This window comes from Mytilus galloprovincialis, chromosome 2 (assembly GCF_965363235.1).
Source record: "Mytilus galloprovincialis chromosome 2, xbMytGall1.hap1.1, whole genome shotgun sequence".
Lineage (NCBI taxonomy): Eukaryota > Metazoa > Mollusca > Bivalvia > Mytilida > Mytilidae > Mytilus > Mytilus galloprovincialis.
Genome location: NC_134839.1, coordinates 28,684,369 through 28,698,792, shown reverse-complemented (window position 1 = coordinate 28,698,792; position 14,424 = coordinate 28,684,369). Strand labels below are relative to the sequence as shown.

The 14,424-nt window shown below is 30.9% G+C and overlaps 1 protein-coding gene across 5 annotated transcripts in view; it reads right to left on the bottom strand.

Moving 5' to 3' along the window:
• Nucleotides 1–14,424, bottom strand: part of LOC143063313 (diacylglycerol kinase beta-like) — a 155,931-nt gene that overhangs the window by 35,468 nt on the left and 106,039 nt on the right. For all 5 annotated transcript variants that reach the window (XM_076235377.1, XM_076235375.1, XM_076235379.1 and 2 more), the window contains exons 21-23: nt 5,463–5,527; nt 4,543–4,633; nt 2,080–2,293 (exon numbers count right to left, since the gene is read on the bottom strand). In XM_076235377.1, the coding sequence (XP_076091492.1) occupies nt 2,080–2,293; nt 4,543–4,633; nt 5,463–5,527 (370 nt within the window). The remainder of the gene's footprint in view (nt 1–2,079; nt 2,294–4,542; nt 4,634–5,462; nt 5,528–14,424) is intronic.

The following is a 14,424-nucleotide window of genomic DNA, read 5'->3' as shown; positions in this document are numbered from 1 at the left end:
TCATAACAACAAAACACATTTCGTCGAAACCTTTTTTGAACATGGTATTATATGTAACAAATGCAGTTAACAACAATTTTGTCGCCAAATCACAAACTAAAGATACTAGTACTGAAATTTTTACCACCGTCTATACACGGGTACATAACTCATCAGAAAAATAAAACAACATAACAGAACAAATCAATTACACTACAAATCGTGATTGTAGGTAAAACATCAAGAAGCTGTTGCATCTGTATCACAACGAAGGGCCGATTTGTTAAAATTACAGAAAAGGCAATACAACATGAAGTAGTAACACAGGGTGATCTATGACCAACTGATGTAAGATGTTCTCCGGTTAAAATATATACATGTACATGTATTTTCTTGTCTAATCTTATAGACGATAAAGCCTTAAAAGACCAGGACAAATACTGTGTAACAGATATACATATTCAGAATGAGAAAATCACGATTTGAATTAGTTCGATATTACTTGGCTCCTTGAGAAGTTACATGGTATGGCACCTTGCATAAAGGATGTTAATAATAAAATAAAATCAATATTAAAAAATCAATAGTCATGGCCTTGTTTTTGTAGGAATACCTGTTCAAGGTATGAAAATAAATGATGTGACGTATTTTTATGTACTATAAATAGCATCTATCGGGCTATTTAAAACATGATTTACCTATCTTATCGAATGAAACAAATTGCCGACAAATTGTCCCTACCTCTTTGTACTTGATCTGAGTTATGTGGTAACGGTAAAAGTGAAGCTATCCAAATTTGTACTTGATCTGAGTTATGTGGTAACGGTAAAAGTGAAGCTATCCAAATTTGTACTTGATCTGAGTTATGTGGTAACGGTAAAAGTGAAGCTATCCAAATTTGTACTTGATCTGAGTGATGTGGTAACGGTAAAAGTGAAGCTATCCAAATTTGTACTTGATCTGAGTTATGTGGTAACGGTAAAAGTGAAGCTATCCAAATTTGTACTTGATATGAGTTATGTGGTAACGGTAAAAGTGAAGCTATCCAAATTTGTACTTGATCTGAGTTATGTGGTAACAGTAAAAGTGAAGCTATCCAAATTTGTAATTGATCTGAGTTATGTAGTAATAACCAATTGTCTATAAGTCTCATAACATTTGGTTGAGGCAATGTAAGTAAGAGAATGGAAAAAATAATTCAACATTTTTTTCCAATTTTAAAGAGCATAACTCTAAGACGATTAAAGTGATAGCCCAAAAATTCAATCTTGATCTGTATTTTGTGGTTATAAGGATTGTGTATAAGTTTCATACCATTTGGTTGAGGTAAACTAAAGTTAGAGAAGGAAAACGAAATTTTTGCAATTTGTCCAATTGTAAAGGGGCATAACTCTAGAAAGGTTTAAATGACACCACCAAAATTCAAACTTGAACTGTATTTTGTAGTTGTAAGCATAGTTTATAAGTTTCATACCATTTGGTTGAGGCAAACTAAAGTTACAGAAGGGAAACGAAAAAATTTGCAATTTGTCCAACTGCAAAGGGGCATAACTCTAGAAAGGTTAGAGTGACACCACCAAAATTCAAACTTGATCTGTATTTTGTAGTTATAAGCATAGTGTATCAGTTTCATACTATTTGGTAGAGGCAAACTAAAGTTAGAGAACGGAAACCAACTTTTGGACGTAGAGATGTACAGATGACATACAGACGGACAAGGGTAAAACTTTATACACCCTCCCCTATGGCCGAGGCATAACAATGTAAAGTAGTTATGTGTCCATAGTGATTTTCTGTATTTACCTTCATCAGGAAAAGCCATCATTTAAAGGCAATAGCTCCTACAAGGAAACCTCAAAGGAGACTTCTATCCTTGACTTAAAAGTAAGTTACGGTAAACTTGAAATCTTTTGCAAAGTTTTTTTTTACTTATTTAAGCCACAATGAATGGTTCGTAAGAAGCAATACTATTAAAATGAAGGTTAAACGCTGTTTATGTGCAAATCAAACTGAAACACAAAAATAATATGCCAAAAATATCCATATTTACCTTGGTGCAAAAAAATGACATTTTCGTTTAAATTTATCCTAGAAACGAACCTTGAACTGCAATAGCTAGTTCTGCAGAAGACATGCTACTTGTAGAAAATTCTTTGTCTTTGTCTTTTTTGGCATTCTTTTGAGCTTTGCGTCGTTTTTTCTGACTGGGGTTGTCTCCCCAAAGATTTGTTCCTCCATATATACTAGGGATATTAAGTACAGCTATGCCCTCTAAGCGTGGACCATTGGCAAGGTCTAATGATACACCATCACACTGCAAAACAATGAAATCAATGACAGAAACATATACATGTATATAACAGTGGTTCATTTATTTTTGTGGGTACCAATTTTTCGTTTTTGGACAAAAAATGGTATTTTTATGGATATTCATTTTCGAGGTTTTGCCAAAGTCTGCAAACAAGCTTATTGAAATTTTTACTTTGTAAAACTTTTCAGTTTATGTTCTACCTTTACCCATGAAAATAAGTATTCCTCACATGAATCCACAGAAACTGAAAGTTGTTTGAATTTTGACTTGAATCTTTGCCATTTCACAACACATTTTATTGCCACTTATTAAAAAGCAACAGCAAGGGAAGTGTAACAGATTCCTAAAATGTACCATTCAAGGAGGAAGCATGAAATAGAGCGAGAATTTGTCTCTGAAATTTAAAAAAAAAAGACATCTATCAACCTGAATAGATCCCAATATCAATAATATAGTTTGCATGGCATAATAGCTGTTATTATTATAGTTTTTGAGATACAGTGGTTTCATTAATATCATTGAATACCAATTTTAGTGGTTTTCTTGGCAACAGGAGAACCATGCTTGAAATACTTAACGAATTACAAATGTTCTATCTGGTTGTATGCAGACTTCGGCAGAACCATGTTATCATGTAATTTATGAAAAGGCAAGTTTTCCACAATCCACAAAAACTAGTACCAACGAAAATAAATGAATCCACAGTACAAGCAAAAGTTTGAAAAATAAGTAAAAAAAAAAATTAATAAAGAGTAAGTTATCCTATAAAGAATCCAATTGTTTTGATTTTCTTGGCATTTCTTGTAGATCTTGTATTGCTGATTATTTTTGTTGTATACAGTTTTATTATATTTTATTTAGATAATAGATTATCACACTGGATAAGAGTCTTCACACACCCAAAAGATACTTAACTTACATCTTGGTAACAAATATCTGATAGCCTAAGGTTTTATTTCTAAACATTAATGAAAAGATCTAAAAATATTTATTTTCAGGAAATGCAAAACAATAGAAGCCCAATAGCAAGCAAATATACACGACAAAATTTAATCAAAGTGCTTGTTTCAGAGCACAGAGAGCTAAAGGTTGTTTCACATTTTTAAGGCAATGTTTTGCATTGAGTTATCTTCCTTTGTCCATAATTGTAGGTAGAGCAGATAGATTCATTTGTCAATCACTACTATAAATATAGATAGCAAGCCTGTGATGGTGTCCAATCTTAACCCAAAAGTATTAATCTAATATTGATGTCTGACTGACTAATTGTTTCTGAATGTCAATGTCTAAAGGATAAACCAATAGACAGATTCATAAACATTTTGATTTGAATTCAAAGGGCTACAAAAAACTTTTTCCTTTCAGACCCTAATACTGCAGGTCTCAGGTATACATAATAGAGGACTAAACCAAATCTTTCATCATAACATATCTTCATTCTCACTGATTTGAAATACCCCCCCCCCCCCCACACACACACAATTATAATTTTGAGTGTGTATTTTTACATAAAAGTAAAGTGTGTTTCTTTGTCAGGTGAGCTATGATTTCTTTATTACTTATTGTAAGAAACAAACTATTTTTTGCTGTATATCATATTTCTTTTGTAAAAAAATCAGGCCATTAGTTTTCCCAATATATCAATTTTGGGTCTTTTACAGCTGACTATGTGGTATGGGTTCTACTCATTGTTGAAGGTCTTATAGTGACCTGTAGTTGTAAACTTCTATGTCATTTGGTCTCTTGTATAGAGTTGTCTCATTGGCAATCATACCACATTTTCTGATCATTATATCTAAACAGTTTTTTAATCATCTATTTTGTTATCTGTCCGATGATCAGAATGGATGGCAATAACTGAACTAAATTTATATTACATTATAACATTCTTACAAAATTTGTCATAGGGAAGTAAACAAAGTAAATAGGGATTTACAAACAAACAGACTTAACTATTCCTTGTACACACTTAAAACTATATCAGGGAAACAAAACGATCACACTTGAATAATGAAATAATCTAAATGGTCAATCTCCCATACATTTATTTCCCAAAGTTCAAGATGGATTGTACTACTATACAGCACATAGTTTTATTTAATACAGAAGGAAACTGCAAGAAATTTGGCATTAAGCAAACTTTGTTGACAGACAAACAGACAGTCTGACTAGATGTCAACAGTTTACCCTGTTTTATTTAAGCTGAAAATGATTCAGAATTTGAAAAGAACAATAAATAATATTTAACTTACCATTATGTCAATATTTTCATGTAAAGCTTTACAAGTTGCAGATAAAGTTTCGGACGTTCCAAATTCAAAATACCACAGTTTATTTTTCATCCTGAAATTAAAAAAAGAAAACATTCAATTTGACAAAATTTGCACTCTGAATTAAAGTAAATTTTTGTTTACCAACATTAAGTCTGTTTTTGCAATGAAAACAACTAGGTCAAAGAAGGGTGACATTTATTCATATATTCCCCAATTAATTCTACGATTTCATAATTTTCTTTTTTTAAGGTTTCAAACTAAAAATTTCAAAGTTTTCTGTTTCTTTTTTCTTCTAATAAAATTGAGAATGGAAACAGTGAGAGTGTCAAAAAGACAACAACCTTTGTGACCCTTATTTCATTCCACAATTTTTTTTTTTTTTTTCAAATGTAACAGTAATCAACTTGATAATATGAATATAAAGGAGATATGGGTTTTATGCCAATGAAGCAGCAAACCAACAAGTAATAAGACAAAAGAAGAAAATCAACATAAAAGGTCAAGATTCAAGGTTAGTTGTTTTAGTTTCAGTTTTGACTTTAGTAGTTTACTGAGTTGAACCTTCGTCAGTTTCTTGAGAAACTATTATCCAGTTATCACCAAACAAATAATTCTATGTAATTTAAAGTCATACTATCATGTCTATGTACTAAATGCAACAACCAATTGATTTAGAATGATGGTATACATGTAGTATTGCATGGAATTCCTTCTAATTCTAACAAAATTCAACCTTACTTCAATAAACTCTTTTGATTTTTATATTTATCTTGTTTAATTTTGTATGATTTAATTGACATTTTTATACTGCAGATCTTACTATTTCTTTTTTTAAACAAATGAATACAAACTGATAAAACCAACATTTGTTCTATTTATTTTATTACTTGTAAAATTACCTGCTGTTGAATTTTTCAGGATGTTTTTCTCTCATTACATGGAATCGATGACATATGGAAGCATCCTGAAATATATACAAAGGGAGATAATCTATATATTTGCTGCAAATTAAAGTTTGTACTACTTCAAAATTATATCCAACCTGAAAAAGGTCAATAGTTCACAAAATTAGCAAATGAAAAAAAAAGAGAGGTGGTTCTGAAATCCAGCTTAACCTGTGATCAATTGGATACTCACATCAATAAAGGATCTCAACTTCAATTCTGCCAAATATCTTGGCAAAAGTTTGGTTAATCATATATCAAAGATCTCTTTAACTACTATGGATTCGTTATTATTCATTGGATAACAATTTTCGTGGACTTTATGGTACAGGTAATTAAACCACAAAATTATACAGTCGATTCCACTTAATTGCATACCGCTTAATAGCATAATTCGGTTAATTGCATAGTTTTCTCCTGCACAAAACCATTTCCCATTCATCTAATGTTAAATTGTCCGGTTATATGCATAGCTCTACAAGTGGCCTTTCGGTTTATTGCATAAAAAATTATTGCCGTCTAGATATGCTTAGTTAAAACTGACGAGATTTTTGACCGGAAACGGTCATTTGGTAAGTATATTTTTCTTGAATGCATCCTTATTTTCGTTATTATTTCATATTTACTTTTGTGTTATTGAAATAAAGTTGTAAAACAGTTTCTTTCGTGTTTATATTATGGAATTTGATTTAAAAATAAACCTCGATGTCTACACAGGTAAAGTTCCCCATGTTCTATTTTAAGCCTCGAGGTCATAAAAATGTCATAAAACAGATAATTGTTGTAAAAACACTGACCATTCTACTTCAAAGGGTGTTAATAATTGATTGGATTTAAACAATTGTCCATAGATTACATTTGGGGTTAATTTTTAAAACAAAAACTCCTGCTAATTATCGATCATAACCCATGTGAACTCTATTGGGCTTGGGGTGATCTGTATTAATGTTTATATATTATAGGGCATTTACATATGGTTAAAGAATTTTATACATCAATCATTTGTTTTTAATATTTTATGAAAAGAGCATTTACTTTTAATTATTATATTTTCTCACTTTCAACACTTGTGTCCAGCAATTAACCCGTACAGGGCCCCACCTTTGCATATACGAAACTAACAAGTTGTTACTTCAGTGCCCAACTGCATATCAACAGCAATTCATTACACATCTATTGTTAAAATAATTATAAACTGTGAAGTATTGTTTAAAAGTTTATTTTAATCAAAGCCTAACAATGTACATTGTACATATGGGTCATAGAAACAAATCTATTTTTAGAACAGTTTATTTTCGTATCCCAGGTAAAGGAAAGTCTGAATGCAAATAAACTAAAACTAAATGTGTTTATAATCTTTATTTAAGAAACAAAATAAAATAACACATATGACACTAGAGTAGACATAAAATTTTTATTAGAATAAATCAACATTCAGTATATTGTATGTGGATTACAGACGTTCATCTTTCTTCAGGGATTTCTTTTACTGATCTGTTCTATCGATGTTATTTGACTCTGTCATTTGTGCTTTCGGATATAAGCATACTCCGCTTTATTGCATAATTTTGTCTGACAAATAGGCTATGCAAATAACCGGAATCTACTGTATATTCAATAAATTACAAATTTCATAGATTTGAATGCAGACTTTGTTTTCCTTAACCCACAAAAATTGGTACACACGAAAATAAAGGAAATAAAATAAATCTATCATGTTATCTGTAGTTAGTTCATACCTAAATACTAAATCTGAGCATAATACACAATAGAAATACAGAAAGAAGAGAAAACTATAATATTAATGAAACCCAAAACTAACATACAAGATCTATCTTCTCATTTCACATAACTTCTCATTAGTCTCAAGGATGGCTGACAAAGTTTGAAAAAAACAGCCATTTAATAAAAATTATGGGCACTAATAAGGTCAAAAGTACAGGGACAGGTAGAACAATATTTAAGGAATAACTGTACTGTACTTTAAGAGTTGCCACCGTCAATTGGCAATTTCATGGTCGTAAAAGCAGTTTTACTGGCAACACGTACAGGAGATTGACGGTGGCAACTCTTTAACTACATTACTGTTATACCCATTCTAATGCATTACAAAAAGAAATAATATGTTAGTTTGAAAAAATGTATAAATTTGAAATAAAATAAATTCCGCCAAACTTCATGGATGATTTTGGCGCATAGATGTCATTGCTAAACATGACGTCATACAATGAAAATTTACAAACTGAAGGTAATTTTGTTACTTCTACGATTCAAATTTAGATAAAATCACATCAAAATGGGGATTATTAGGTCGAGGTTGTTTTATTTTCGATAATATTGTAGTAATTGACATTTGTTGATCCAATGAATTAAAAATGGCGGGTCCCTCCTTAGTTACAACTGGTCAACTGTGGATTTCACGGTAACTTGTAGCCAATGAAAAAGATTGTTACATAAAAAAATGCATTAGAATCAGTGTTTCTCTCCAACTACAATGTATATATATAAAAATAAGAACATATGGAATGATTGCCACAGAGACAACTCTCCACCAGAGACCAAACATGTAAATATATATATATATATATATAAAAATAAGAAGATATGGTATGATTGCAACAGAGACAACTATCCACCAGAGACCAACATGTATATATATATATATATATATATATATATATAAAAATAAGAAGATATGGTATTATTGCAACAGAGACAACTATCCACCAGAGATCAACATGTATATGTTCTTATCACACAACCAGAACTGAAATTTAATATTTGAAAGCCAGAAAAAAATACCATTTTGCCTGTTTTATTTCCTCAATGTTCTAATTTTAGTAGCTGTGTCCATGTTGATTGACAGAAATGACGAGAGTATATTTGAAACTAGATACCCTTATTAAAGAGGATTTCAATCAAGTTTGGTTTCAATTGGTATGGTGGTTTCAGAGGAAACAAATTGTTAAGTTTCCAGAAGGATGACAATGACCACAACAGATAGATCATGTGATCTCATAAAAATGTTGAGTAAATTCATTAACTTTAATGTATTATCCCTTTGATTTTAACAATTATTCCTTAAATTTCACTCAACTGACAAACTTTACAAGTAAGCATAAACATAAAAGGTAAAAGGTCCTTATGGTAGCAATATTCTCATTTTTAAACCATACACAGTTTCATACTTTCAAACACTGGTTTTGTTCAACAGAAGAAAAAAACTTGCACTACAATTTTTTGCAGCAGATTGAAAAGTGGTTTACCATTCTCTCAAACTTTGTCACCACCAATTACCGGTTTCAAAACTGTTTTAACTAATACAAATAGGGTACGTGATTAATTTGTACTCCCTTTGTAGAACCTCATTATGTATACTCGTTTCTCTTTAAGATTTCTTAAACTAATATAGGAAACCTATTCATTTAAACAATACCGCTACTTTTCTTTATAGAAATTTTGTCACTTATCATTATTACTAGGTGACATATATATAAGCCAGTTAGAGTTTTCATTATCATTTCTAGCACTTTCTAGCTTTAAGTTAAAGTCAGTAGGAGTTTTGGCGACGTAAATTGTCTATTGTACAATAAAACCTCTGCAGATTTTACAAAAGGGAGAACAATTAATAATAAACATAAAGGTAAGCATTCTTTTCCATCAACGTTAAACATACACTTAAACTTAAAACTAAATATATGCATCCATGTTCACTCTCATTAAAGAAAATAAATAGAGAATATGTCTATGTGCCACAGATACATTCTGTATAAGTTATATAACCTATGGTTGAGGCACACTAAAGTTAGACAACGTTAACGAAAAATACAGCAATTTTTGGTTTAAAAAGGAGTACATGTATAACTTATGAGCCTCAAAAGTGACACCAACCAATTTCCTACTTGATATTTGTTTTGTGGTAATAAGCATTGTGTATAAGTTTGATAACATTTGGTTGAGGTTAGAGAACAGAAACCAATTTTGTGGATGTACTGACAGACAGGATGGGACGGGAGGGACAAGGGTAACACTTAATGCACCCTTCACTACCGGGTGAAACATACAATTGTTTGACATCAGTATTAGTGATTTCTATTCAAAATTTAGTTAATGTCTAGTTTACTCAGATTACAATATAATATCTGTAATTTAATTTATGCTATAATATCTGTAATTTATTTATGCTATGTATACTTTAACAATAACTCAGTATGCAGTGTCAGAATGGAGAAAATTATCAATGAACAGAATTCTTTTCAAAGGAGAAATTAAAGGAATATCTGTATGTGTTGGGGATCAGGGTATTCATTTAAAAGTTTCAATTGCACTGACATTTTTTTTAATTGCAGTTCCTTTTTTTTGTCTTTAATTTCTGTGTTGATAGGCTAGTGATACAGTAGTTAAGAATACTTAGACCACTTGGCCACCGAGCCCACTTTAATTTGTTGAAGATTTTAAACAATATGTGCATTAAAAATAGGAATTTACATTTAAATAAATATATATAAAAAAGAAGATGTGGTATGATTGCCAATGAGACAACTCTCCATAAGAGACCAAAATAACACAAAAATTAACAACTATAGGTCACAGTATAGCCTTCAACAATGAGCAAAGCCAATACCCCATAGTCAGCTATAAAAGTCCCTTAAATGACAATGTGAAATTAATTCAAAGGAGAAAACTAACGACCTAATTTATGTATATAATTTATTATAGTTTTGAGTGAAAATTATTATATATTTTACAGAATTGAGAGGTACCAGTGAAAATGTCCACAGATAAAAGTCTATCAATTCATTTTTATGAGTACCTGTGTAAGAAGATTGGTTCTAAGGAGGATGTTAGAGTAAGGAGATTGACTTACCTTATAAGTGACATTGGTTATATTGAGATGTCAAAGATAAGTAGTGGAAGTAAAGGTGAAGGACTAGACTTAAAAGGCAGTGACTTTGATATAATGTTAATTGATCCAGAATTTACAGTTTATGAATCAGAAAGAGATGCTGTTTTCCCATTCTATCGGATTCCTCTAGTTATGGATACAGAGGATACACATCCATGTTTCACACAATTACGTCTTCCAGATGACTATATTTTCCATTCAAAATTAGCAAAAATGATACTACAACAGACATGTATGATGAATAAGCTCTCAAATGAACTTTATCTATCTTATTTACAATCTTTTTCAAATAGCAGTCCTTCTTTCAGTAAAATTCATGGACCATGTTTCTCAGATCAGGAAGATCTATATGATTTAGCATTTTGCCTTAAATGTGATAAATGGGTAAGTCAAGCCCAACCATGGGTCAGTAGACCACGCACAACATGGCCTACACCAGAACTTATTACTAAAATAGCAAACTGTGGTGTGTTATTTGTACCGATTGGCTGCAAGGGGTCCAAAAATGAAAATCTCGAATGGAGAATGTCTTTTTCTGTTGCTGAAAAAGTTCTAATATTTTCTTTCAGTCATACACAGCTGTTAGTCTATGCCTTGTTAAAAATTCTTCTCAAAGAAATTGTAGACAAGCACCAGGATTTGAAAGGTTTATTGTGTTCCTATTTTCTAAAGACTTTAATGTTTTGGATATCAGAAGAATCAGACCCATCAATATGGAGACCAGACAACATCATACTATGCTTCATGGCTTGTTTAAAGAGACTTTTGTATTGTGTAGAATATGAAACATTATTACATTATTTCATTCCTGACAATAATTTGTTTTATTTACGATTTAATAGAAACAACAAACTTAAAATGACCAATATCCTAAAGGATTCATATGAACAAGGAATTCACTGTTTCTTACATTCAGAACCTCTGTATCATTGTAGTAGTCTACCCATAGTAAATAACGTCTCAAAGATAAACGCATATTCAATGTGTGATTATCCTAAAATTTCAAACAAAAATGGTCATGTAACCTTGTTTAAAAACTTGCTTTATCATTCAAGAACAGAATTATCGAGACGCATCTTTACACTATTTCTTTCACATATATATCAGAAAAAAATAGAGACTTTACAACTACCAAATTCAAACAACAAACACCAATATCATAAATACAAACAGGACCTAAATCATCTATTGATAGGAACACAATCAGATGCAGTATCTGGATGGCTGATGCTGGCCTCCTTTTTTTATGTTCATAAAAATAACTTAACATCATTATGTATACTAGAACTTGTTTCAAGAATGAAAAGTACAGCAGAATGCAATGGTGTAAATCCAAACGAGGAATCTGTGCTGAATAAATTAAAACAAAAAAGACCTCGCACAGTATTAAAAATACAAAAATTTCATGAAGCTTACTTTCTATGCAAGTCCTTATATGGGACAATATCCCTAATGCGCCTTGAAATGAGGAACTCAAAAGTCACGTGTAAACAAAAAATCTCTGTGTAGTGATATTTGACACATTTCTATGATAAACAAATGACTGAGCTGAACCATTTGTGTTAATTTAGAAAGTAAGGGAACACAGAATAAATGTGTAAAATCTATGGAGCCATTAAATGTGTTCAAAGTATTAAATTTTTAAAGAACTTATTGTGTCAAAAATGGGATTTTTTACCATGAGGAGCCACATCGCAAAAGGATACTCCGGGTTTGCTAATTTACGGAAAAATGAATCACACTTCGTACCCCGATAATTTAACCACATATGTAAAAATGTCTCAGTTTCGAAACAAGCCATCATTCATATGCAAGTTTATGATATGGGCTGAGCAACAGAAGAAAACGTTACCATTACCGCCTATGTAGAAACAATTGTGCATATTGCCCCATATATTCCACAAGAACTACAAATGGATGTTACAGACCATCCTATAATGATAAATCCTGTAGTGTTTGGAGTATTTCTGACATTCCTGTGTTACTACCATCAAGGTGACATTACATCATGTAGAATATATCTCCATATGTTACATCAGACAATTGTTGATTATTTTTAAACATAAAATTTTACATGAAAATATTTCATTTTATTTCCTAATCTGTCTTGGTATTGCATATCAGATGATGGGTGATACAATAAATGCAAAACTTCTTTTTCATTATGCTTCTCAGTGTGATATATATAACCTAACCAGTGCAGCAAAAAGATTATCTTCCCTTAGTTAACGATATTACTGGTAAATCAAATCAGAGTAGTTACAAACTTAACTTCATATTCGGATAGAAATACATAAGACTATTGGTTTTTTTAAGAAATACTAAAAAAAAACCAAACAAACTTCATAGATATACATATAGAGTAAAAACATCTTTATAATAATGATTTCATAATGATATTTTGTCATTGTAAAAATATTTTGTATATATTCTTTTATAAATGGATTTACTTAAAAGATGTTGTACCATTCTTAGTGTAATATGAAACAAGATAATTTCTCCTGTGTAACTTTTTTTCTATTTCAAAAGCATCAAGGCCAAGATAATAATGCCAAAAATAAACAACTGTAATGTCAAGTACTGCAAGTGATTCATGAATGACAGATTGATTAATTAGTGTTTAACCCCACTTTCAACAATATTGAGCTATTTTGTGACAATCAGATTTTATTGTTGGAGAAAGCTACAGTCCCCAAAGAAAACCATGATCTTCAGTAGAAAAACTGACAAGTCTAGTCAATTAAGTTTGGAGTTAAGTGAACCCACATAAGCATGATTTGAACTCACAACCTCAATGTGACAGAGCTGTTATCTTGACTGACAACCCCATACATAAAACCCACTTAAAAATAGAGTGGCAAAGAAGTGGTATTACACATCATCTAATAACACAAAATTCCTACACACACTAAACAAAATCTCAGCAAAGATCTTTTTTTTTAAGATCTATATCACAAAGTAACAGTGACTATATACTTCACAAGATGAATCCTTTAAAGTACAAATAAAGGAACTTTGTGGTATATATAAGCAAGGCAATAATCTAACATCAAAATTCAACACAGAGTTCTTTCTTATGTCTACAAGATTCAATACAATGTTTGTACTATCTCTCTGACAAAGAGAATACCATCTTCAATGGAGAATAATCTAACAAACTGGTTCTTTAATAAACTATCAGAAAAACGTGGTATAATTGACCTGGAGACAGCAACAAAACATAACACAAAAAAAAACCCATCAAAAACATGCAAAGAAAATGTGACATTCGTAATTATCACATGTATCAGTTATATCACATTTACTGACACTGTGTATTAAAGTCTCATCAGTTGAGAATGGTATGATTTTTAAGATCATATGGAATATGTCATCACTTAGCATTTTCCCTTGAATCAAATGAGATCAAACTTGGCAGATATGTTCTTAAGAACCTTGAAATGAAAGTTTGTACTTCTTATTCTTGTCCATGAAAAAGTAGAGGGGACTGTTTAAGTCGCCTAAAACTAATATCTAACCTTCATCTTTAGAAGTCATTCAAGTAATGAAAAAGCAGAACTAACTATTCAAGGACTAAATAGGTATTGAAATTAAAAAAAAATAAGAATATATAAATGGTTAATTGGTGGTAATATCTGTTTTCAATATATTTACCTGTAATTATACTAGGGGTTGGGCATAGCCTGCACCCCATACATGGGCAAAATAAATGTCTTGTCATGACAATTCAGAATATGAATGGTTGTCATGACAATTCAGAATATGAATGGTTCACATTGGGTTACTTTGTTTTTCGTGTATTTGTTAACTATGAAAAAGATGTGGTATGATTAATGCCATAGAGACAACTCTCAATCCAAGTCACATTGTAAAAAAAGATTAACAATTATAGGTCAAAGTATGGCCTTTAACACAGAGTTTAAATGGAACAACAAACTAAAAAGTGCCCCAAAGTGACAAGTGTAAAACAATTTAAACAGGAACACCAATGGTCTAATGTAAAAAAAATAA